Source organism: Panicum virgatum, chromosome 1N, assembly GCF_016808335.1.
Source record: "Panicum virgatum strain AP13 chromosome 1N, P.virgatum_v5, whole genome shotgun sequence".
NCBI classification, from domain to species: domain Eukaryota; kingdom Viridiplantae; phylum Streptophyta; class Magnoliopsida; order Poales; family Poaceae; genus Panicum; species Panicum virgatum.
In genome coordinates, this window is record NC_053145.1 from 53,383,502 (window position 1) to 53,410,406 (window position 26,905).

Sequence of the window (26,905 nt, forward strand, 5' to 3'; positions counted from 1 at the left end):
AAGAGCGAGTTGTTCAGATGAACAAGATAAACATGTTCGGTAGGTGCTCCTGTAAATTATATGAGGCCTATGGCATCCCGTGTCGGCATATCATACAAGTGCTTCGCGCCGAGAAGCAAAATGAGGTACCATCGAGTTATATTTTGAAGAGATGGGAGACAAGATGTAAAAGGTGTGTATTGTATTTTTTTTCCTTCTGTACAGTCCCTTTTATATTTTATACTATCAGTCTTAATGACCTCTTCAAGTTTACAGGGAACTATTCTATGATCATGAAGGTAACCTACTGGATGAAAAGCCAAAGGATCCTAGGGAGGTGGCAATGCGGAAAAAGATTTCAGAATCGCGCAACAAGTTTGAAGACCTTATCCAAATGGCCAAGAACTCTGAACAAGGGATGTACTTTTTATATTCGAGTTTATCGAACCTAGTAGAACCTCTCCAGAAGATCACGCCTGCTACGAGAGTTGATAAACAGGATGAATATGAATCTTTCCTGGGTAATAGAATTCCAACTGAAGTCGATATACATCCACCAAACGATATCAGGTCGAAATGGAGATCCAAAAGAATTAGGAAGAGCAAGGAGCCTAAGACCGGAAGTGGAAGTAAGGGTAAGAAGAAGCGCAAGTGTAGGAAATGTAAGCAAGTAGCTGATCATGATGCACGCAATTGCCCAAACAATGTGGTTGGCTGATTTTTCAGTTTCCTGTAACCGTATTGGTGCTAGGTGGATGGTTTGCCTTTCTTTTATGTGTTGCTAGGCTCTTTTTTTTTCTTCTGTTAAGCAATATACTGTTTGCCGAATGTTTTTAAACATTCATTATGACCCTTATCACTGTACTGTTGGACACCGATATACAGTTGTTCTTTTACTATTGTTCATATAGTTTGATTGGTACTGTGTCTTTTGACATGACAGGACAAAATACAAATTCATAGTTTGGTTGGTACTGTGTCTTTTGACATGACAGGACAAAATACAAATTCTGTTAGCCAATTAGCATTCTGTTATATTGTCTCCCCCCTCATGATGAGACTAATACAGAATGTTTTCACCTGTATAAAACTCTCACAACAAGCAAGAATCTGGTTTGCACTTGAGTCAATCTCATTATCAAATGACAGAACACAATTCCATTACATATTTTCAGATGATATAGTACAATTCAATCTAAATCATTTCAAATGACATAACACAATTCAATCTCATCAATTCTTTTTGGTACAAATGGACTGAACACAAAACTTGGACTTGAAATTCTTCCATGGGAACGTCTGGCTGGTAGGTTGAAGTCATCCCACTGCGGGTCGACGGTTTTGGAGAAATATTGTTCGACTGCCTCATCATGCACTTGTTCCATCCTTGGAGGCATCCACTGCAATATGAAATTATCTGAACCTTTGGACAAATTTCATTCATATTCACGAGATAGTACAAACTTCACTGTACAAATGGACTCCTAATAGCTCTGTTTTCCTTTTTGTACAAATGGACTGAATGTACAAACACCGGGACAATCATTTTAGTTCACAAGACAACTGATTCAGCAAGATTCAGTTTTTCTTCCCTCCTGCATTGCTGGACAGCAAAGCAAAAATGCTGACCATCTTCTGTTCATGGCCATGATCATGTGACAGTTCCAGCAGGCCAGTCACTGATTGAATGAGGCTGCTCAAGGTAGATACTATGATGGACTGAATGTTTCACGTGAAATTGTCATGTATTGTTTATCTTCCCACAATATCAGGCTTGTCGTGAAAATGTGATGAATTGAGAAGCCATGTTCAGTTCTTCAGTCGTTCAGTTCTTCAATTCTTCAGTCGTTCTCACTGGTAAAATGAGATTGGCAGCCTGCCTGATAGAAGAACTAGTAAACAGTTTGGAAAAACAAAGAATTCAGGGTAGTAAGACAATCTAGAGGATATGTATTTGAGATGATGTAAAGCTAAAACATGATCTGAAAAGGGAAGGAAACAGAGCAACTGAAGACTGACCCAAGTTACAGAGCCAATAATCAGTTCCATGTGGCGATGGGGGCCTTGGCACAGCGATGGGGCGAAATCCACAGCAGCAGCGGCAGCTTGGCGAAGGGGCGGCGGCGGCGCGGCGAGGGGGTGGCGGCGGCGAATCGAGACGAGGGCGCCCCATCACGACATAGGGCAGGCAGTCGCACCGGAACGGAGGCGAGGCCTGGGGGAGACGCGGTTGTGCTGGAGCTTGTACCCGAGGGAGGCGGCGTTGGAGGAGCCGCGAACGTGCTGGATGTCGTACGTGACGGCGGCGCGGCTGGAGCTCGAGGCCGGCGGCGCCTAGGGAAGGCCCTGCCTGGGGGAGACGGAACGGGTGCGGACGGAACGGCGGACGGCGCGTCGGATGGAGGGGGTGATTTGCAATAGTACCAGGCAATGGTGGCCGGTGGGGGAGAGGCGGGCGTCAAAATGCAAAATTTCCCCAACTCTTCCCATAGCCCTCAGATGGGGATCCTGTGGCCTTCGTTGGAGTTTTCATAGTTTGCACAAGAGCCTTGGTTTCCATAGGATACGGTGCCAATTATTAATTAATTAGATTTAATAGATTTGTCTCACAAACTAGTATAGGCGTTGTGCAATTAGTTTTATCATAAATTTACATTTAATACCTCTAATTAGTATCCAGATATCGGATATGATTGGGCTAAACTTTTGTACGGGAACCAAACGGCTTACTCCACCGTACCGTATAGTCAATGGAGCAACTCGGACCACACACCACCCTTTCTGTAGGTAATTGCGTTTGACGTACCCCGTTTTTTTTTTTAGATGATAAGACACCACACAGCGACCGGGGGGCAGCCGGCGCGAGGTGTTTCCACGGACGAGCGCGGCGTGGACGGCGACGGCCGCGAAGAGGGCGGCACTGTCCGCCGGCGGCGTGAGCCGCGAGCGGAGCCAGCGGCGCACGCCTGCCCCGGAACCTCCGTCCGATCGCCGGGCGCCGCCACCACGGTCACGGTCACGGCCTCGCCCTTTTTTTCCCCGAATTAAATAAAATAAGCTCTGTCACGGCCGGGAAACGCACAGGGGAAAATCTCGCGCAGCGCGAAAACCACGGGCGCAGGTTTCAACTGCACTAGTCTACTGCTTTGACGAGTCGAACCCATTCGTTGCGTGGCCAATCATGTATGTCGCGGCCACCTCCCCCGATGCTCTCACCGTAAGAAGCGTCTAATTTGAAACCATTTTAAACAAATCACCAGTCATCATCTCTAAGAAATCGTTTTAAACAAATTGCTTGACATCATCTCTAAGATGAGAGTTAGCACATGTTCGCTCAAGAGCGTGCCACGTGCTACTCCCTCTGTCCAAAGATATAAGGTGTGGTCAAACTTGACACAGTCTTCAATAATAATATTTGATTTTTAATATCTTCTATAATATAATATTTGTAGAAATAAAATCATAGTGATACAAAACTGCTTTTAAATATGAGTACAATGATATGATTGTTATAAGACAATTTTTATTATGCAAGATTAATTGTAGGGTAAATTTTTAAAGTTTGAATCTTAAATTATGTGCGCGCCTTGTATTATGGGACGGACAGACATACCTGCATACAGGAACTGTTTTGATATATGAGCTGTTTTGAAATAGCCCAGTATTGAACTAGCATGAAGAATTGTTTATGCTGCCTGTTTTTTTCCAAATACCTTGAGATCTTAAACAATAAACATGCGTCGTGAATCTCTTAAGTTCGAATCCATGTGAAAATACCAGTGACTGAGATTAAAATTGTCCACCCGAGAAAAAGGAACATCGGCTATTTTAGTTATAGAATTGAAGTGAAAGAGCTTCTACCTTGATCGCTTGCTGCAGGATTTGTAGTTGCATAGGGACATAAAAGTAGTGTTCTGCCTTTAGGGATCCCTAGAGGCATGGAAGGAGGAGATGTATTTTCTGGATGTGCTGCATAGTGCCATAGTACCGCTACTTGCACGAGAGTGCTTGTGTAGTTGTGTGTCTTGATTTGGAATAATATGCAAGTCCAAAATTACTTTTTTGCAGTGTCTGTTTCATGTGTTATGAATTTGCAGTTGCTTAAGAATTCTCGGATGAGTCTCTTCTGCAGTACTGCACCGAACGCACCAATCATCGTGTCCATCAGTTTTAAGTGATCAAATGAGCAGCCCCTTGCTGACAACAATGTGTGGCAATAGGTTGCATCAGGACTTCAGATTCAGACGTCTGAAATACGTACGGGGGCTTCTTGTGTCCATAACTCTGATTACGGTATGCATTTCCGATGATACGCCAACCTCGCGGCGTAGCCCAGCAGGCAGCAAGGAAAAAATGATCAACTAATGCGACTTAAAAAAAACTGTGGGAGACAAACGACTGCATTGCTAGCTCTGGAGACAGACGAAGACAAACAAGTGCAGAGCATCACTCGTTTTCAGGTGGTGCTCTGCTCCCTCACGATCGAAACCGAAGGCGACAAGGAACTGAAACCCCCGGGTTTCTGCATGCACGTTCCCGCGATCTGTTCGTGCAGTTATTTCCTGATGAAGCGAGGATGGGGTTCCGTTAGGGCTCTGATGAGTCCGGCCAGGTGGGATTGGATGAAAAGTCCGACACACCGATTCGGATTCCCCGAATTCCGCAATCTTAGTACCGGCAGCCGAAAATACTACGCACCGATCCGGTCTACAACGCCACTAGGGCTTCTTGTTGTGTCTCGGCAATCTTAGCACCGCACTCCGGCGCACCCACTCAGGAAAAAACCCAATCACCACAAAAGACTAGTCCGATAGATGAAAGGTGGCTCTCCCTTTTAAGGTGGTTTCCTCCTCCCAAGCTAAGCAAGATGAGATTATTTAGAGGCTCACACGGTCGCCGCGCGACTACAACTAGGCCACTTTTGACCCATTTTTTTACGTCTTTGCCAACGGGTAATAATGGATGATGTCCTCATCATTCCCACCCCTTAACATTCCCCGAATCCCGCAATCTTAGCACCAGCAGCCGAAAATACGACGCACCGATCCGGCCTACAACGCCACTAGGGCCTCTTGTTGTGCCTCGGCAATCTTAGCACCGCACTCTGGCGCATCCACTCAGGAAAAGGCCCAATCACCCCAAAAAACTAGTCCGATAGGGGAAATGTGACTCTCCCTTTTAAGGTGGCTTCCTCCTCCCAAACTAAGCAAGCTGAAATTATTTAGAGGCTCGTACGGTCGCCGCACGACTATAACTTGGCCACTTTTGACCCATTTTTGTTGCGTTTTTACCAGCGGGTAATAGTGGAGGATGTCCAGTCTCTTCGGCCGTTTTTGGACGGAGAGAATGAAAAAGACTGAATGCTACCAAATTAGCAGCGGCGGCATCGGCGCGAAATCTTCAGACGAAACGGTAGAAAGTGGAGGAGGAAGTGGACGGTTCACGAACAGCTTCAGCAGCATCGCGTTCACACTTGTATCTGGTGGTGACAGGGAAAAAACTTGCGAGCTCTAAGGTTTCTGATTCAGATGTGGTGGAATGAATTGCAAGATTGTACTACTGTGATCGAGCGTCAACCTGTAACTGCTGAAAACGGTCGGTGTCATCCAGAAAAATGAAAAAGATGCAGGCCACATTTCGTCCATCTCCAAGGTCTGCCATACTGCACAAATTGCATGCAGTGAGTGCCTCTCAAGGCCTGCCTCCGCTGAAAACACAACCATGAATCCAGCTTCATCATGCGACAAGGCCATCCATCCATCCATCCTATTTACTCATCGATTAATCCGTCCCGGGCGTGAACTTCATGCAGACCGGCGGCTTCACCTTGGCGAGGGAGAGCAGGGAGGACGGGAACGTCCACATCCCGTCTCCGCAGATGAAGCCCGACGCCACCGCCGGCACCAGCAGCGCCGCCTCCTCGCCGTCGACGCTGCGCCACGCGAACACCACCAGGCTCCCCACGCACATGTCGACGGCGAAGTTGGCGCCGACGAGGAACGGCACGGCCATCGCCGTCGGCAGGGGCACGCACGCCCCGTACCTCCGCGGCAGGAGGTCCCTCGCGATGTTGGCGAGCACCGCGAGCGCGAAGAGGCCGGCCGACAGCTCGAGGCAGTGCGCCGGCAGCGCCGAGACGCCCTCCAAGCCCAGGATGGCCATGTTCCGGAATATCAGCGCGTAGGGGGCCTTCCAGTACCCGTCCGGGTTCCCGACGTCGAACGCCCTGAAGAAGAGCGTGAAGGTGAGCGGCGAGACGACGCAGCCCATGGCCGTGCCGATCACCTGCCCCCACGAGCATGGATCGCGGCGACGTCAGCGTCAGGTGGCCCGTCTTGAAGTCGTGCATCAGCTCGGCGGAGACCTGCACCAGCTGCTTCACTATCCCGCAACCGACAAGCCCGGCGATGACGCCGTCGTCCTTGCCCCCCCAGGCTGCAAAGATGAAGAGAGCAACCTTGCCGTAGTTGTAGCTCATGTTCATGTCAGTGAGCCCGGTTCCGTAGGCGTTGGAAAATCCCAGCACTGGAGCAAGAACATAGGCTACGATCACGTAGTACCATTTCACCTGTCGGAACATTATTGGTATGGCAATTACTGCAATGATGCTTAGTAAGGCATATCCAGTATATGCAAGCCAGTTTGGGATGGAGTCCGTATTGAAGGCCTCATCGTGCTTCATCATGTCATCTGCTGCAATAGTATCATCATTTTTCACTGCAATACACCCACTCAGCATCAGATGAGGGTTTTTGCAATAAAAGGCGGAGAGATCAGGGAATGCTTGGTTTTCTCAATGCACATTTACCTTTCTTAGTATGTCCGTTCCAGGGCCGTTCGTGTAAACTATTAACAGTGATAACCATGACTTTGATGAGGTGGTAGAGACCATCTCCCATAATCAGAGCTATACACAAAAAGGACTGCACCAGGAACACAGTGAAAGTATTCTGTAAAACCTTTTTTCATTCCAAGTAGTCTGATTTGAAAGAACGGTAAATGCTCAAGCAGACCTTGTAACCAAACAAGCTTGTCATGCTGCTCTCTGGTACATTTGCTGGGTACCAATTTCCCTTTTGTTTACTGATGAGTGGCCACAATATCCCCCAAGAAAGTATAGCACCAAAAACGGTGAAACGAACATGGCACTATTTATACCATTTCGAGTGATTTTGGTGATCGAATGACAACACAACACTTGGACTAATATGATTGTTAAGATGACCATTCTCAGGCTTTTAGGTTCAAGTGATGACAAAGAGAAAGAGAAGATAGGCGTACCAAGGTCCGAAGGGCCGCCCCCACGGGGGTTCCGCTACCCGGTTAGCGGACGGGGGTCGAGGGGGAGCCGCCCCTCACGGGTCTCAGGGCAGCGCCCTGAAAGCTTTTCGGTCCAAAGGACAAGAATTGAAGAGACTGTGAAGAAATCCAAGTCAAAGAAATCAAGACAGAGATATTTCAGTAGCACCGGAAGAACCGATGCTATAGGCATCGGTGCATCCGATGGTTGTCGGATGATCCGATGGCTTGGCTTTTGATGCAAGTCTGTGAGCCACCGGTTGAACCGACGGATCCACGAAAGGCATCGGTGCATTGGGCATACCTTGTTCCAGAGACGATGTCATGCGCCCAGGAGAAGATCCTTCAGCACCGGTTGAACCGGTGATGCATCGGTGCATACCATCGGTGTAATGACGTCAGCAGAAGAGTTGAGTGCTGTGAGTGACCGGTTTAACCGACGGCTAAGCATCGGATGAACCGGTGGTCACTGTGTCAGCTGACAGAAGCTCAACGACTACTTCGGGTCTGAGAGTGACCAGATGAACCGACGCTACCCCAGGCAGAGGCATCGGTTCATCCGATGATACGCAGATTTTCTGCTAACCGTTGGAGCAACGGCTACAAGACTTGGTGGTCTATATATACGCCTCACCCCGGCCATTTGAAGATTGCTGGAGTTGCTGGACATCCCACACACACCCAAGAACATCTCCAAGCCATACAAAAAGCATCAAGATCATATCCTTAGCCCTTAGCACACTTTGAGAGTGTTGTGTAAAGATTAGCTCTTAGTGAGTGTAATTGCAAGGCCTTGAGCCTTTGTGCTGTGGTTCTCTAGTGAACCAAAACAAGAGCTTGGTGCGCCGGCACCTTGGAGCTTTGAAGCTCGCCGGCAACGTCATCGACCCTCCGACTTGGTGTGGAGCGGCGACGACACTTTGTGCGGGGGACGTGGAGACCCCCATCCTTTGTGGAGAAGCTCCTTAGTGGAACCCGGGGCCAAGGTGACCGTGATTGTGTTCACGGAAGAGACTTGGTGGCCGAGTAGCAATACTCTTAGTGAGTGCTACAACAATGTGGATGTAGGTGTGCCTTTGTGGCTAACCGAACCACGGGATAAACACCCGCGTCAAGAGTTTGCTATCTCCTATCCCGCTCATTAAGCTTCCGCATTTCTTACTAGCAATTTGTGTGCCTTTACTTTCATAGAATAGCTTCTTGATGGGAAAGGCTATAGGTTGCTAAACTCTTTTGGGATATGGGTTTCACACTAGAACAACCTAGTTGCACATCTAGAAAGTATGTTTTAGTTTAAGTTTTGTGCAAACTAGTTGGAGCCATAGGTCTAAGTTTTATTAGTGCCTAATTCACCCCCTCTCCCTCTTAGGCTAGAGCACCCGATCACTTTCAGAGGGTCGAAAGGTTCACAAGGTGTGAGCAGATCATTCCCGCACCAACGTAAGTGAGGCTGAAATCGAAGAAAAACCTGACAGCCAAAGAATTCAAAATTTAGGAGACTCTGACATGAATGATGGATTAGTATGGAGCAGCACTACAAGCAATAGAAATTAGAATAACCATTGATATACGTTTGTTTCCAAGCCTTTAGACCAAAAGTAGGGAATTGAAGAAATACACAACCCTCGCCACCTGTGTAAAACCACTGAAAGAAGCTCCATAGGAGGCTGATCCCGAAACACCACAGGAATCCACTGACTTGCTTCCTAACATGGAAGGTAAAAGAATAATACTGGTTGTGAATTCATCACTTTGTTTCAAAAAAAAAAAATTTGGCAGGAGCTCAGTCTATTCACTTAGGGAGTGAATCAACTGGTAGCTAGCACAAAGTGAGTTCTGTTCCATACTTTGCATTCTCTTCTCCTCTAGGTGTGTGGAATCCATTTATAAGAATAGCAGTTGCAGTCCCACTTGGATAAGTCAATTTGTAGTCTATGACCAGAGCCTGAAATGTTATGCAAATAATGAGATGCAACTTACAAATGAAAGAAGATAGAGGTTTATGATCATTTTGTTGAGCGAACACAGCCTGAAAGATGAGTGGGGGCTTTTTTTAATGACTCGGCCTTGGCATCTTTATGAAAAAAGGCCCAAGTTGTTTGAAAAACAGGAATTTAGGAGGGAGCATTTGCCGCCACTTGACCGTTACTCATCTGCACATGTAGGCAATGCAGCTGACAGTTGTATTCTAGGGCGCTACTTTTTTGCAAGGAAAATGCTAAGGGAGCTGCCGAACAGGCCAAAAATTAACAAACTATCAAATGAGGCTAAACAATGGTGTCGTGGGGATTCTAGGGGTACCCACAGCCGGGTGGCGGAACGCACCCGCCTATTCCCAGTGAGGGAGTACTCGGGGAAGTACTAGGCGATGGGGCTGGATCTACACTGAGAAAGGGGACTCAAGAACACACGATTTAGAGTGGTTCGGGCCGCCGGAGCGTAATACCCTACGTCCACTGGGAGATGTATTGTTCTTGGTGGTGTGTATCAACCTATCCTCTGCTGGCCTTAGTTCTTGCGCAGCCTGAGGTTTTCTAGGGGCGCTCCCTCCTTTTATAGATCAAGGGGGAGCGGATACATAGAACGTTGAAGCCCCGACAGGTGGGCCCAACGTGACTGTGGCTCAGTGGTAGCGAATCTTTCCTCTGAAAAAGCGTACTGCTGCTCCTCTGACACAGGGGGGTCTTCTCTTGTCCCGTCAGCTAGGTGCCCGTTGGAGTAGCGTAGCTTGCGGCGTGACCTGCTGAGGCTATTATGCAGCGTCATAAAGGGCGAAGCCGAGCCGTCGTATCCATCTGTTACGGCAGCCTGGCAGACGCGGCGTGGGCGGCGCCAGTGCCCCCACTACCTTGGTAATACGCGATCAATAGTGTCCCCTGGCTAGTCAAACGCCTCGGCTTCTGCTATATCAATGCGGACGTCCACCTACCGCAATGAATGCGAAGGTAGGTGGACCTCAATACGGAGACCAAGGGCCTCATACACGTGTCGGCCCCGGACCATCCTGAGGCGGGACGTCGAAACCTTCCCTTGGAGGGGGGTCCGATTGCTATGCTGGGGGTCCGGGACCCTATGAGGGGTCCGGGACCCCGCGGGGGTCCGGACTCCTCGGGGGGTCCGGAGTCCTGGCTGCTTGCGCTTGAGCGCCTGTCTCTCCCCGGACCTTCCCCGGCCGTGGAACGGGACCGGACCATTGTCGGGAGGACAGGACTTCGGACCGCAGGGGTCCGGCTGTCTAGTTGTAGTCAAGGATGACTACTAAGGCTCTTGCCTAGACACAGCAAGAGGGGGTACCCCAGTTCTGGGGTACCGACAGTGGCCCCCGGGCCCACCTCGGGAGAGGTACGAACCCGCGGGTGGGGCCACCACCGTGATGTGTTCCTACGCAACTTGATTGCGTTGGTGTGCTCTTGGAGAGTGCGGGCATCCCGGACCCCTGAGGCCGGTATGCCTGTTGCCAGGTTTAGGTACTAGAGCGCTCTCCATGGGGCGACGAAGGTGTAGGCTTAGGGTACGGAACCAAGCTAAGCGGCTACACTGACTTCGGATCGCTCAGGGAGCAAGCACCACTTCCCGGACCCGGCTTTTGTCGACCGTGGCGAGCGGTCTCCGCCGGAGCGGGCCACCGGAGTGGACTTGGAGCGACCGTGGCGAGCGGTCTCCGCCGGAGCGGGCCACCGGAGTGGACTTGGAGCGACCGTGGCGAGCGGTCTCCGCCGGAGCGGGCCACCGGAGTGGACTTGGAGCGACCGTGGCGAGCGGTCTCCGCCGGAGCGGGCCACCGGAGTGGACTTGGAGCGACCGTGGCGAGCGGTCTCCGCCGGAGCGGGCCACCGGAGTGGACTTGGAGCGACCGTTACTGACAATCCGATGAAGCATGTTACCGGACCTCATAGTAAGGTGCAAAGAAACCAAGCCTTATACTAGAAGAGAGCCCGGGACCTCTAAAGACAGCAGTCTTGGATACTAGAGTACTTGTAACAGGGTAGTGAAGTACGTAAACTTAGGGTACATTACCAGGCTAAGCCACGCGGAGCTTCTCTACCCCAGGATACAAATACCTCTTCTCTAGAGCAGGTCCTTAGGGGTCCGGACTGCCTTCCAGCTAGAAGGGGTGTCTTCACCTGACCACAAGCCAGCAACTTAACTTGGATTGTTAGCAACAAGGGAAACTCCGGTCAAGAGGAAAGAATAGTTAAACCAAGGCGAATAGATGTAATCAGGGTGGAGCCTAGGTAAAACTGAGAAAGAGAGTCTCCTTTATTATTGTGGTTGTCACGGTATACATCGGAGGTCGGGATTACGAGGTCGGACCTCCACCGCTCCGGACCGCTTTTGCCTGTTTGTGTGATAGGGCCAGAGGTCGGGTTTACAAGGTCGGACCTTGACCGCTCTGGACACACACGTAGACGCCACACTATTACAAAGGAGGAATTCTCTTAGTCTTTTCTTAGGAGTAACCTACGGCTGCATGCTATACAGCGTGTTCTTCGGAGGTGAAGGCGCCCTGGACGTGCCTGAACCGCATCATCCAGCATCACCTCGGGAGCTCGGGGGACCCCTTCTTGCCTAAGAGCTGTCACATGCTTACATGGCATGGGACTAATTCTTTGGCTTTGAATGGAAGAGGCCCCCTCCCCCTGCCGTCGCCGTTGCCGATGGAAACCAGAGCGCTTGCGCAGCAGATGGACCGGCGCGATGCGTGGAGAAGTGCGGTCGTTCGCCGGCTTGTCCTTGGTGCTAGCGCCAGGGGCCCCCGCACGAGGAGGCGGGGTCCTGTCTGCAGCAGCGCCGAGCAACGCTGAGGCGGATCTCCGGCGCTGGAGACGGCAGGACGACACGGTCCACTTCCTCCGGGATGGCCGTCGGCTCCGGGCTCCATGTTGAGAGGAAGCCTTGAGCCGACACCATGCCACCGCAGAGGAGGTGTGGCCGTTGCTTGAGAGAAAACCTTGAGTCGACGTAGGGGCAGCTGCGCCCAGCGGCGCCTCCGCTGTGCGCCGCTACGCCGGCTCCGAGGTGTCGCAGTGGCGACGCACAGCAGGCGTCGCTGTCGTGCGCCGCCGCACCGAGGGCGTTGCTGCGCCGGTGCCAAGACAGGTGGAGTGAGTGTGGCCCTGCCTTCCTTCATCTTCTCGCTCGTCGTTGCAGAGGATGAACACGGCCCAGAAGCCCGAAGATCCAGCCAACGCCTGTCCTCCCCACGGACGGCGCCAAAATGTCGTGGGGATTCTAGGGGTACCCATAGCCGGGTGGCGGAACGCACCCGCCTATTCCCAGTGAGGGAGTACTCGGGGAAGTACTAGGCGATGGGGCTGGATCTACACTGAGAAAGGGGACTCAAGAACACACGATTTAGAGTGGTTCGGGCCGCCGGAGCGTAATACCCTACGTCCACTGGGAGATGTATTGTTCTTGGTGGTGTGTATCAACCTATCCTCTGCTGGCCTTAGTTCTTGCGCAGCCTGAGGTTTTCTAGGGGCGCTCCCTCCTTTTATAGATCAAGGGGGAGCGGATACATAGAACGTTGAAGCCCCGACAGGTGGGCCCAACGTGACTGTGGCTCAGTGGTAGCGAATCTTTCCTCTGAAAAAGCGTACTGCTGCTCCTCTGACACAGGGGGGTCTTCTCTTGTCCCGTCAGCTAGGTGCCCGTTGGAGTAGCGTAGCTTGCGGCGTGACCTGCTGAGGCTATTATGCAGCGTCATAAAGGGCGAAGCCGAGCCGTCGTATCCATCTGTTACGGCAGCCTGGCAGACGCGGCGTGGGCGGCGCCAGTGCCCCCACTACCTTGGTAATACGCGATCAATAGTGTCCCCTGGCTAGTCAAACGCCTCGGCTTCTGCTATATCAATGCGGACGTCCACCTACCGCAATGAATGCGAAGGTAGGTGGACCTCAATACGGAGACCAAGGGCCTCATACACGTGTCGGCCCCGGACCATCCTGAGGCGGGACGTCGAAACCTTCCCTTGGAGGGGGGTCCGATTGCTATGCTGGGGGTCCGGGACCCTATGAGGGGTCCGGGACCCCGCGGGGGTCCGGACTCCTCGGGGGGTCCGGAGCCCTGGCTGCTTGCGCTTGAGCGCCTGTCTCTCCCCGGACCTTCCCCGGCCGTGGAACGGGACCGGACCATTGTCGGGAGGACAGGACTTCGGACCGCAGGGGTCCGGCTGTCTAGTTGTAGTCAAGGATGACTACTAAGGCTCTTGCCTAGACACAGCAAGAGGGGGTACCCCAGTTCTGGGGTACCGACAAATGGAATAAGGAAATGTCGTTGATCCTTTTATTTACAAAATATTGCAAAGTACTATGTGTAGTGTATCCTTCCAAAAATGCTAGTTATGTTTAGTATATCTTGATATCCAACAAATTGGTATGAACAGGGACACTATTCCCAAACTAAGTATCGATATTACAACATGAGTTAGCTATTCTAATAATATAAAGACACAGATCTGATTGGTATATTATCTTTGCAAAACAATGAATAATCTGTGACCAATCTCTTTGCAAAATCATTGCCAAGATTAAGCTTCGAGGAAAGCATCAGCAGCTCATCTCTGGTTGGAAAACTTCCTTAGCACCAGCTACTTCTTGTTGGCCTTTCACTATCATTTTAACTCTCTATGGAATATAAGTTCTCCCAGCCACTGGATCCTTGTCCTTGCTGTGCTCTTTTTTTTAAAATATTTTTTTAAAAAAGAAAATTATGGACAGCTAGGCTCATTGTTGCATCTTAAACCCCAGCATAGTTTCTCCTCTTGTTTTGTTCCCTTTTTCTTTTTTGTAACATATTTTCTTAACTAAATAACAGATTGCCAGCTCTTCTGGTAGCAGAACTGCAGAAAGCTAATCTGGATAGAAAAGATTGGCAATGTACCGCATGCTGTCCTAATGATCCATTTAAATCATGCAAATTTTGTGGGGGAACAACAAAGGAGGCACCTTTCTGAGCGGGAGCAAGTTGAGGAGCCCAACGAAGCTAATCGCGAGGAGGAATCCGGTCATCCACCCGACGCCAGGCTCCTTGTAGCTCCCCGGCGCGTTGCCCGGCGTGTTCACTCCGGCCAGCTCGTATGTCTTCTTGTCCAGAGCCAGCAGCGAGGATCCAAACCCACCTGCACAGCACCAAACTCCAATTTTTATATGTGAAATCAAGAAGCGACACGTGAATTTATTACTAATAAAAGACTGGATAGGGGAGGTGATTGGGAGTTTCGGACGGGAGCGCACCGCCGAAGGCCATGGTGTAGCACGCGACGGCGCAGGTCTGGACGACGGTGTTCTCCTGGCGGGTGAAGGGGCGTGGCGCGCCGGCGCCGCCGAGGCGGAGGCGGCCGAGCGCGCGCGTCCAGCCGCCGAGCGCGAGGAAGGCGAGCAGCGCGGCGGAAACGTTGAGCGTGGGGATGATGCCCGTGGTGAGCGCCAGCTTGAGGACGATCACGGTGTAGACGAACCCAATCAGCAGCGCCGCCACCAGGCCGCGCACCGTCACCTGCTCCCTCCACGGCGGCACGCGCTCCTCCTCACGCAGATCCGCCGCCGCCACGGGCTCCGACTCCACGTCCTCGGTGTCGGCGACGGACTTCTCGATCTCGGGCGCCGGCGCCCCGCCCCGCGCGCCAGCGGCTTCCATGGCTGCCGAGGAAGAAATAAGTTTCGCCCCTTTCTATAGAGGAGAGTAATGAGGAAGGCTTGCCTGGCCGAAGGCGCGCACAAGAAGTCAAGAAGCAAGCAGAGTGAGGGCAAGTAATCCAAAGAAGCCGACCCAGCTAGGCGGACAGCAGAGCTACACAAGCACACTGCACACAAGGTACAATGCCGTGCCGTGCCGTGCTACCTCAATGCGACCTGCCAATTTCAACAAAATGACAATGCATTAGCGTCGTTCTTTAAGGAAAAAATTAGCGTCGTTCTTTAAGATTAGCCCGCGGACTACTCTTCCTTTTCTGGAACACACGAGGATTGCGGTCATAGTCACTATCCACCGGTGAAATACAGTAAATCTAACTATTTTAGTAGTACTTGGAAGTTGGAATAGAACAAGTGCTTGATTGATGTAATGCAAGTTTTAGAAACAAGGAGGCAGTAGATGTCACTTTTCAGTGGATGCATCTCACAAGTCACATCCCAAGTGTTTTTGGCAACTTTTTGAGGGGAAAAATGCATATGTGCATGTGTTTAGCATTAAAGAGCATTTGGAGAGATTTTAGAAACTAGTGAGAGAGTGGATGCAATTTTTAGTGTAGCTGCCTAACATCACCGAGCATTTTGGTAATTTTTTTTAAACAAAGGTTGGTTGTCACATTCAGCGTAGATGTCAGACATCACACTGGCAAGCTTTTGGAACCAAAATAGAGAGTAGTGAGTGGATGCCGTTTCTGACATCAACAAGCTTTCCTCGAGCTCTCATAAACAAAGAAAGGAGTGTATGTTATTTTTAATGGAGGCATCAAAAGTCAGAGAGCATCAATTTAACATGAAGAAGACGAAACAATAAATATCCCACCTAGACGTGTGCTCCGAGAAACTATATAATAAAGTTGTACATTTTGAAATTCTGAGCAACTTTTGTATTGAATATTTTTTTAATTTGAAGATGTTTTGGTGTCCCTATTGTAGGTACGACAGATCACATGCAAGTATTTGTGCAAATGAATTGCAAAAGCCTTAAATTTTAAAATTTGCTCTATAATGAAGTTGTAGTTTTTAATTTTTTTATCAAATTCTATATTGAACACCTTTTGATTTAACATGTTTTGATATTCAAATTATATGTATAATGTTACTCATGTACAAGTAATGGATGGAATAGGGTGTGGTTTGATTTAATTAAATCTGAAGGGTTTTAAAAAAATATTTTGAAAGAAGATGTGGACAACGGGTTGATTTTATAAAAACCTAAGATTTTCTTTGCAAGTTTCCCTAAACCGGGAAGACTGGACTGCGGGTTGTTTTTACAAAAATTTGACTTTTTCGCAAAATTATCTGAGAGAATGTCGGACTACGGGTTGATTTATTTAAAGTTCAAGAGTTTTTTTTTTGCAAAATGAGTGGAACACATCATGTGTCTTTTGTGCATGCAGTCGTTATTATTCTGCTGCATGTCTTGTTGATAGACTGATTAATCCCTCATCTTATGATGAATATTGGATAGATGAGGGATTAATCAGTGTATTTTTACTGCCTTTATCGCAACATAAGAGGCTCATCTTACACCAGAAACACAAGTACCACGCTTTTCATGCACTTGAATCCTGCAAGAAAGTTTTTTTATTTTTCACGACCGTTTTCCCTAAAAGAAAGAAGGAAGAGAATTCAGTGCAATCAGAGCCATGGAGGAGGACAGCATCAAGTCAGCACCCGAACATCCATACATGACAAGAAGTCCATTATTTCTCTAGCTTCCAGCTGTGAATTTCATGCAGATCGGGGGTTTGATCTTGGCAAGAGAAAGCAACGACGAAGGGAACGTCCATATGCCATCCCCGCAGATCAGGCCCGACGCGACCGCTGGCACCAGCAACGCGGCCTCGTCGCCGTCAATCCGGTGCCAGGCAAAGACCACGACGGTCCCCACCACCATGTCGATGGCGAAGCTGGCGCCGACGAGGAACGGCACGGCCATCGCCGTCGGCAGCGGCACGCACCTCCCGTACCGCGGCGGCAGGACGTCCCTCGCCGCGTTGGCGAGCACGGCGAGCGCGAAGAACCCCACGGACAGCGGCAGGCAGTGCCTGGGCAGCGCCGCGAAGCCCTGGACCCCCAGGAGCGCCATGTTGCGGTAGATGAGCGCGTACGGCGCCTTCCAGTACCCGTCCGGGTCGCCGACGTCGAACGCCCGGTAGAAGAGGAGGAAGGTGAGCGGCGTGACGACGCAGCCCATGGCCGTCCCGGCGGCCTGCGCAGCGAGCATGGACCGCGGCGACGTCATGGTCAGGTGCGCCGTCTTGAAGTCGTGCATGAGGTCGGCCGAGATGAGCACCAGCTCCTTCACCAGCCCGCAGCCGACGAGGCCGGCCACGACGCCGTCGTCGCGCCCGGCCCACGCCGCGAGGACGAAGAGCGCGACCTTGCCGTAGCTGTAGCCCATGTTGATGTCCGTGAGCCCGGCGCCGTAGGCGTTGGAGAAGCCCAGCACGGGCGCCAGCGCGTACGCGGCGACCACGTAGTACCACCTCACCTGCCGGAACATCACCGGGATGGTGACCACGGCGACGACGCTCATCAGGGCGTACCCGGCGTACGCGAGCCGCGCCGGGATGGAGTCCCGGCTGAAGACCTCGTCCCGCCGCAGGTCGTCGATCGCGGCCGCGTTGTCCAAGTCGGCCACTGCATCTCGTTCAACCATCCATCAGAGTCACTTTGATTAGCACTGAAGATTCAGGTATAAAGAAGGTGGGGGTTGTTTAATTTCTTGCAGTCACCATTTCTGCTAGCTCGGTTGTTGCTGCGTTTGAGTTTCGATTGTTCATGCAAGCTCTTGGCAGTGACGCCGAGGACCTTGACGAAGTGGTAGAGGCCATCGCCCATGATCAGAGCTATGCAGAGGATGGACTGCACGGCAGAGCAACCAAAATGCTAAGATGCACTGCTACATATCAACGCTGCATATCCAGCACTCACTGGATTGAAGAATTCAGGTGAAGTATAGCACGAATCAGCAAACCTTGTAACCATACAAGCTGCTCATGCTGCTCTCCGGCACGTCTGCAGGGTACCAATCCCCCTTGCGCTTGCTGATGAGTGGCCACAGGATCCCCCAGGAGAGGATCGCGCCGAGGAGGGTGGCAAGGTTCACAAGGTGCGGGCAGATCATCCCGGATCCAACGTACGTCATGCTGAAATCGAAGAAGAACCTGATCGCAGCCACGGCCCATGAACGACAGAGTTCAGAGAGATCGCCATTTTTGTAACAGAAAAAGTAAGGTGAGCGTCACATGAGGACTATTACGATTGTTTCCAGGCCTGGAGGCCAAACGTAGGGAACTGAGCGAATCCGCAGGCACTGCCGCCGGTGTAGAACCACTGGAAGAAGCTCCACAGGAAGCTGATCCCGAAGTACTTCAGAAATGCACGGACCTGCTTCCTGCAGTCGAGTATCAGTCAAACCATTCAGAGTTTCGAATCATTTCCTCCAAAGATGCATACTGATCAGCTCCGTAACACTGATCATCTAAGCATAGAAATGGAGACAATCTCTGCACGTACTCTGCATTCTTGTCTCCTTGTGGGCTGTGGAACCCGTTTATAAGAACAGCCGTCGCGGTGCCGCTTGGGTATGTCAATTTGTAGTCGATGACCAAGGCCTGAATGCGACATAACACGGTACACTTTCAGCAGTGAATTTTCCAGAACAGGATTTCAGTCTGTGAAATGAAGCACCTTTCTCAGGGGAATCAGGGTGAGCAGGCCGCCGAAGCTACTCGCCACGAGGAACCCGGTTATCCACCCGACCCCGGGCTCCTTGACGCTCCCCGGCACGTTGCCCGGCGTGCTCACCCCGGCCGCCTCGTACGTCCTCCTGTTCAGGCCCAGCATGGACGACCCGAACCCTGCGCGCACACCAACCACCAACTCACGGGTCACGACACGCGCCACCGGCCACGCCAGAGCAGGCAAGCGACCGGCTGGCAGGTTTTGGCACGTACCGCAGAGCGCCAGGGAGTAGCACGCGACGGCGCAGGTCTGGACGACGGTGTTCTCCTGGCGCGTGAAGGGCCTGGCGGCGGCGCCGGCGGAGGGGGAGCGCGCGGCGAGGCGGGCCAGCGCGCCCGTCCAGCCGCGGAGCGCCAGGAACGCGAGCAGCGCGGCGGACACGTTCATGGTGGGCACGAACCCCGTGGTGAGGTTCAGCTTCATGACGATGACGGAGTACACGGACCCGATGAGCGCCGCGGCCACCAGGCCGCGCACCGTCAGCTGCTCGCGCCACGGCTGCTGGTGCTCGAGCGCCGCCGCGGCGGATGACGCAGCCCCGGGCTCGGGCTGCGGCCCCGTGTCGCCGCCGGCCTCGCACTTGCCGATCTCGTCCGCGTGGTCGGCCTCCATGGGAGAGCGGCGAGAGAAGAAATCTGAAGTGGTTACTGTGGTTCAGTCAGTGCCCCGGCCTGTGCCCAGCCATTATATTCTGTGGGCAATCCTTTTGGTCCTCGGCATTTGCAAACTTTTCTGTTCGAGGCGAGATGACGTAGAAGCAAAAGTTATTAAAAATACGTAGGAAATCCTGAAGAAACGAAAGGAGCTTACCCAAAATGCCCGTTTCCTCTGACGGGAGCAAGAGGCAGCCAAAATCTGTCTTGCAGATAAACGAAAGATTTGGTCCCAATCGAAAATTACTAAACAAGCAAAATTCACACACCTGTGCAAGCACCAATATCTTTCGGGGAAAAAAAACACATTAGTGGTTTGGACTGTACGTATTTATAATCTTAGTAAAATCTACTCTTCACTTATAGTAAAACTAGTTTGGTGACCCGTGCAAAGGCTAGTATTGATATTCTAAATATATCTTGCATTTTTATCTAATTATTATTCATAAACTTAAATCTTTCTCGTCACATGCTACTTGCTTCAATAATCAAAAGTGCTTCTCTGCTGCTAGTGCAGTGGTCTTCTTTTGCCTACATCTTTTTTTTGTCAGTGATGTGGCCTCATGCCTCATGGCAAGCACACAGCCCTAATCCTGTCACGACTTCCTATCTCCTCGATCTTAGCTACTACCATTCGCTGTAGTAGTAATCTGTTTCTTATCTACCAGCCCTTGCAGTAATGCTGTCCACTGCTCAATTCAACTGATTTAGTTGTTCTTTTGCTAACTTCTCTATTTTATGATCCTCTTGGTCGTCTGTTGCTACTATGTTTAATTCTGTCGTTTGTTGCATGGTGCCATGTCTCCATGGCAAAGTTTCTTGCTTTTTGGAAGCCAACAAATCTCCATAGTGCAGAGGTCAAGCCTGATAAGCTTACTATACCAATCATGGCATGATTAATATTGTCTTGGTCCCTGATCTGCTTGTGGTGTTAATTTTTTTTTGAGCTTGTGGTGTTAATTGCGATGTACGGTAGTGTCTTGTAGCAGCAACAAACTTTTGGAGGGTGGTAGTCTAATATAGTGCAAAGCCTAGAATTGTCTTATTTATTTTAACTAATAATAATATAATCGTGAAGGTGCATTTGAAATTTTGGTAATATAATAAAATATATGTGTGGTAAAATATATTAAGTGTTTGTGTAGCTAGTATTTTATAGGTATGTACGATATGTAGCTTGATATGCAAAACGATGGATAGATTTATATTTATAAATATATTTTAATGGTACTGGTGGGTAATTTATAAACTTGTTTCATGGGAGAGTTTGTACTGTTTTCGCTTTTCACAAACTATTTTTAAAAACATCCTTGTCTATCGTTGGATGGTTAATGATAATCTTAGGGAAACTTTGGTGTTTGACTGATCAAAAGTCATGGTAAACTTTCTTGCCCGTGTACTGAATGATGGGTTTGTTAGTTAAACAAAGATCTGGATGCAAGGTGGTTCTTTTAAGTTCAGTGCAGATTTGCAGCTTGTGGGACGGTGATCAAAAGTCATGGTAAACTTTCTTGCCCATATACTGAATGATGGGATTGTAAGTTAAACAAAGTTCTGGATGCAAGGTGGTTCTTTCAAGTTTAGTGCAAATTTGCAGTTTGTGGGACAGTTTCTACTTGTCCAACTTGTGAACATTTGCATGGAAGTGTGATAATAGCTTATCGAGTGATCTAACAACTAAAGGACAAACATGTAGCATTAATCAATCTTCCTACTATAAAGTTAAAACAAAAAAATATGTAGCATTACCTCTGTTGCTGCCTGCTGTAATTAATTGTAGTTAGCGTTACCTTTGTTGCTACCTGCTATAATTAATTGTAGCACTCTGGTTGATGCCACTTTGCACAAATTGTTCACTGAATATGAGAGTTTCATCAACAAAGATGCTTTGCTTTAATAAATTTTATTACTTAACCCATCCCCATATATTCATGATGACCTATGGATGAATATGCAAGCATGAGAGTACCTTTGCAGGGGGGTTTATTACACTGACGCCGCAGCGCATGGAGAGGTTGAAAGTTTCGAGTAATTTGATGTTCAATGCTTTGAAAATCTTTGGCGAGGTGTAGAGATTGCAGAGGCAAGTTCTAGGCAAGTATAGGAACTCCGGCGGCGAGTCGTAGAGATTGCAGAGGCGCTACGTTGTGGAACTCTAGCGGCGAGTTCTACAGATTGCTGTTATGAAGTCAACATGCTCTCGTATGGGTTCTGTTTGGATTTATTTTTTTTAAAAATAAATCTGGCTCATCTATGGAAACTTGACGTCAACTCTAGTTTAACTGTCACAGATCCTATAATTGTAATTTCTCATATTCTGAAAAAAATAGAGTCCACTCATGCGTTGCATACCTTCGTCTTCAGCCGATCTAGCTTCATGAGGAATCTGTTCTCGTATAGGTTCTGTTTGGATTCTTTAAAAAAAAATTTTGTCTTATCTTTGAAAACGTGACGTCAACCTATTTCCATATAGATTTTAAATTTTATTATAAGGGGTATTAAAATAAGATAATAAATTAACATGTTTGGGTTCATATGGAATCTGTTTCCATATGACGTCAACCTGTTTGGGTTCGCGTATGGAAACGTGATGAGCCTGGTTAATAAAATAAGGGTATTTTTTACTAATATTATTATAATGACAGTGGTGGGTAATTTAAATTTCTCTTATTTTTTCTGATTAACGTGGGAATTTCTAGGTCTTGAAAGCGAACGTGGAGGCTTCGTTTGTTGGCCAAATAATAAGATAATAGATACTACCTCCATCTCAAAGTGTAAGTTGTTTAGATATGCCATAAATCAAACTTATCTAATTTTAATCAGTTTATAGGAAAAATATATTATCATATACAATTTCAAATAAATGTACTTTCAGGATATATTCAATTGTCTATCTAGTGAAACTCGTTTGATATTTATATATTTATGCATTTACTAAACAATTGCTACTAAGGGTACTCCGAAAAATCTCTAGTAATCTATTTATATCTTATTGGGGTATTATGACATTTCATGTCTGCACGAGTTAGTTCTGCCCATGGGATATGCTAGAGATGATATCATCGTATCTGTATACACTGTTGTTGACCCTTTTTTTTCAACTCTAGAACTACTAATGACTAGTTTTGGGTTTTCTCAACATATCTTAAGTGTAGGTTGTAAAACTCAATCTAGGCCATCCATGAAACTTTTAGCGGTTAGGGAGGGCTTGCTGGCCTCCTTAGCTCCGGGGTTGGGTTGGTTTTGATATAGGGATGGTAGCTAGGTTGGGGAGGGTGAAGGCCCTTATCCACTTTTTAAACCATAAATAAAAATACAATTTAAATATCTAACCATACGATGTTGATTCTATAACTCGATATTTTTTGTAAAAAAAATGTTTCTAGCCCCATCGACATAGAACACAATTTTAGACTTCCAACATGTCGGAACTGAGAAAATGGAGGGCGTAAAAAAGAAACTTGCACCTTTATCTTAGTGGAATCAAGCTTATTAGGAGGCTCTGTTACTAGCAGGGTAATGGGAGAGGATTGGAGAAGAAGAAGGGGGAAGAGTAGAGAAGAGAATTCAGTTCGGAGGAATGATTAGTCATAAGAGAATATTGTCTGTTACAAAATATTATGCCTCCTCACGAGTTCTCCCCTCTGCCTATACGCGGCAGCTCGCAGGTGTGCCAAACTCACACGTTACTCCACTCTAGGCTGATGACACGGGTTGGGCTTCCTGGGCCTTGTGCTCACCCTCGGCCCACTCTTCCCTTGGATGCTGTTTGATTGGGTCGATGGTGGAATTGTAACAATCCCCGCGTTTTTTTATTTTTATATTTTTCAAAATCGTTTTTACATAAATATATTTTCGGTATCATAATTTACAGATTTATACCCTTACCGCCCGGCTGCGGGGCGGCCGGCCTCCTGCCGCCCTCCTGTCGGGCGGTAGGGACCTTAATGTAAATAAAATTTATTTTTAATCGCATTTTGGCCCCTAGGGGAGGCTGCCGCCCGCCGCCCGGTGATGGGGCGGTAGGCCTACCCGCCGCCCGGCAGCCGGGCAGCAGGTACCCGCCGCCTGGTGGTGGGGCGGTAGGCCTACCCGCCGCCCGGCAGGGGGGCGGCAGGCCCCTCCCGCAGGTTAAACCTTGACCGTTAGTGCGGTTATGCGGCATTAGATGTGGTTTTAAGTATTTTGGATAGAAATAAAAACCGTTAGTAAAGTAGATGAATATGAAAAGTATAACTTAACAATTCATACACATACGCAACTGAGAACGAAATAGGTGATGCATGAGAACGAAATAAGTATAACATGACGACATGTCCATAACAAAAATACAGAAACAACTAGAAGCACCTCCTAACCACCCCGGCCATGTCGATCTCTTTTACGCTGTGCGTGGACGTTGAAGGTTTCATTCATTACAACCAAATTCTATAGAAATACGCACTGCCAACTAATTAAACAAGACATTTAGGCATACTACATACATAATATACTTAGTTTCGTACAAACAAATACATTGGAAGGTGTGTCGTGCACAGCTACATGCGGTGAATTCTTGTAGGTGGAGCCGACCCATCCGTTGGATTCCCGGAAGGTCCAGCCTCGGCAGCAGCAGTGGGTACTGAAAGCTGTGGGCAATCCTTGTAAGTATGACCGTCCGCTCGACACAAGTTACAACATTTTTTCTTCATTCCAGCCTCGGACTCGTCCATTCCGTTCCGGATACGACGTGACTGCCGTCGGCCTATGCCCCTATTCATAGCTAGATTAGGAAAGAGCATTGGATGGGGATTTTTTTGAGTGAATGGGTCTAGAATATCGATGCCGTATATCTCATGACACCAAGTCTGTGTTGCGACTTCTTTTGTGAAATATTGAGAAACATATGACGCAGCATCTAACCCAGATACAGAACAAGCCGCGATGACATGGGAGCATGGTAAGTGATGCACCTTTGGCTTCTGGCATCGGCAGAACACCCTCCCGTCAATGGTTATCAAGACTTCTTGAATTACCCTTTGCCTGCGGACACCCTGTCCGGTCCTGTCCCTACATGATACCTCAAATCTTTGCTCCTTTGTGCCCATCGATATGACTGAGTGAAATCGAGCTTTTCAATTTTTTTCTCCATGTACTCATTGACCCTTCTGCAAAAACACACTCCTAGATCATGAAGTAAGGAAGCGGCTGATGCGTACCGCTCCCTAAAATACCTTATACATCCATACATGATGAACTCAACAATGCCAATAATAGGAAATCCACGAACACGACGCATTACCATATTGTAACACTCAGCATGGTTGGTCGTCTGGATTCCGTAACGCCTCCCATCTGTGTCATACAGAAGTGACCACTTCTCTTTAGGCGCACCATCAATCCACTGTGAAAATGGCTTAGCATGTCCAACTACTGAATCTGTAGAACGTCCCCTGCTGGATGATGAGGCCTGGCTCTTAAGCAATTCGGCGCTCATATCTCACAAAGCATCGAACTTCCTCTACTGATTCTGAGCGCACAATCGCTTGAACAAATTCATCAGATCCTTGTTCTTGAATCGCTCATAAAAATTAGCAGCCATATGCCTCACACACCACCTACTGACAACATCTGGCCATATAGGAGGTGAAAATGGACTACCTTCTTCTAGCTGCCTTATAGCTGCAAGGAGACCTGCATGTCTATCACTGATAAGGCAAACATTAGGCCTTCCAACAACAACGTGATTCTTCAGACATTCAAGAAACCAGTACCAGCTTTCTATATTCTCATTCTCAACAAAGGCAAAGGCGATGGGAACTATCTGCTTGTTGCAATCAATTCCGATTGCCGTCAATATTGTTCCCTTATATTTCCCTGTCAGGAAAGCGCCGTCAATACACAGAATAGGAAGGCAGTAAATGAATGCCCTCACACATGCTCCAATGCAGAAGAAAGCTCGTAGCAGAATGCTTGGCCCCCCTGATAAGTTTGGTACACTGTATGTATCAAAAGCACTTCCAGGATTTCTGTGCACAATTTTTTCAAGCATACGAGGTAAGTTGTCATATGATGCTTCATAAGTGCCAAACCTCATCTCAAATACTTTTTGTTTAGCCCGCCAAGCCTTTGCATAGCTGATCACATACTGGAAATTCTGTTCAATGTCTCTAATTATCAATGCAGGCTCGTAATCCATTTTGTCAAGAATCACCACATACATCTTCTTAGCCACGAAAGTTGATGTGATATTACGATGATGTCCCACAACACCTGTCAATCTACAAGTATGTGGTGTAACAATTGAACATTCCCAGTGTGTCTTGAACTTTCTCTTGTAGGCATGCACTCGCCATGTACAGTCTCTATCTGCACACCTCACCTCGTATTCTTTGCTGCTAGACTTCAGTACTCTGAATTCCTTCCTCAGAGATACAACCCAGAGCTTCACAGCATCCTTCACATCCTCGATGGTACGATACTTTGCCCCTTGTACAACCTCATTCACTCTGTATTCAAACTCCGAACTCCTAATATCTTGTACCACTGGATTCCCAAAACCCTCTTCACGCCATTCACCTAGCACTGGGAAGCGCTCATCGTCCTCATCGTCCGATGAGTCCCCACATTGCTCCATTATTCGCGCATCCTGGTCTTCTTTCTGTATGTCCTCCACAATTCTAGGTATCCGCTCGCCTTCATCTGCTAAATCTTGTGGTTCTGGTTCTGGAGCTTGCACGTTCTCTTCTTCTTTATCCTCTTCCATCTCTTCATTCCAGTCAGATGTTGTGTGTGTTGACCCTTCACCTAAATCACCGGCCTTCTGGTGAATCTGAATTACCATTGCGAGAGGCCACCCACTTTCAAGAGCTGCGTGCATGTAATGTTGTCATTCTTCCGTACTACTTATAGGTGTCAACTCCAAGAAATCCCCATTAGTTTCCCAGGAATTCAAGGTATGAACCGTAAGCAAATGGGTCTTTGGATTCACATTGAACTTCCTGTGAAGACATTTCCGTATGGTCTCAAAACTCCTCTCTAGGGGTTTATCTAGACTGCACTGTCTTCTTTTCAATGTTGATAGATTTACTCCATAGGAATCATGAGTAATTCTATAGAAGTCACCGTAATGAACTTGAAATACCACCTTGCTCAACATATCTGGCCATCCAAAAACTTTATTTTAATTAATCCAATATCTAGAAACATGGTATGGCTTCAATTATAACCACTAATCCGAACCTTAAGTGCTTGCAATAATAAAAATACTAATCATAGAATTAAACATACAAAAAAATTTCAATGAGAAAGTTGAGAAATATTGGTTACCTGCGGTTCGGATCCAAAATCCGGCAGGGCTTCGCCGGTGGAATTACCTCCCTCACCCCTCCTCTCTCCCTCTCCCTTCTCTGGATCTCGTGGGCAGGAAATGAGGGTGTAAGGGAAGGGGCTCAGCTTTTATATTTGGGGGGGAGCCTACCGCCCCCCTACCGGGCGGGGCGGGCTGTCTGCCGCCCCTCCACCGGGCGGTAGGTGCCTGCCGCCCGGCTGGGG

The 26,905-nt window shown here is 48.6% G+C and overlaps 1 protein-coding gene and 1 pseudogene across 1 annotated transcript; both read right to left on the reverse strand.

The window, feature by feature from the left end:
• Positions 1-5,485: 5,485 nt before the first annotated feature.
• Positions 5,486-15,037, reverse strand: LOC120656640 (annotated as a pseudogene).
• Positions 15,038-16,535: 1,498 nt separating this feature from the next.
• Positions 16,536-19,389, reverse strand: LOC120654175 (probable metal-nicotianamine transporter YSL16). Its single transcript, XM_039931719.1, has 6 exons — positions 18,666-19,389; positions 18,492-18,589; positions 18,235-18,369; positions 17,950-18,139; positions 17,708-17,837; positions 16,536-17,612 (listed from the first exon to the last, which is right to left on the reverse strand). Exons 1-6 carry the CDS (start codon positions 19,329-19,331, stop codon positions 16,681-16,683), a joined length of 2,151 nt encoding a protein of 716 aa, XP_039787653.1. The 5' UTR covers positions 19,332-19,389; the 3' UTR covers positions 16,536-16,680.
• Positions 19,390-26,905: the final 7,516 nt, after the last annotated feature.

Bases quoted from the DNA above. Each gene is read 5' to 3' on its own strand.
- LOC120654175 (XM_039931719.1), bottom strand. From the start codon at position 19,331: ATGGAGGCCGACCACGCGGACGAGATCGGCAAGTGCGAGGCCGGCGGC. The intron at 18,370-18,491 runs GTACGTGCAGAG...ACTCGACTGCAG, and splicing joins CAAGGAGACAAGAATGCAGA to GAAGCAGGTCCGTGCATTTC. The intron at 17,838-17,949 runs GTTTGCTGATTC...TCTGCCGTGCAG, and splicing joins GCAGCTTGTATGGTTACAAG to TCCATCCTCTGCATAGCTCT.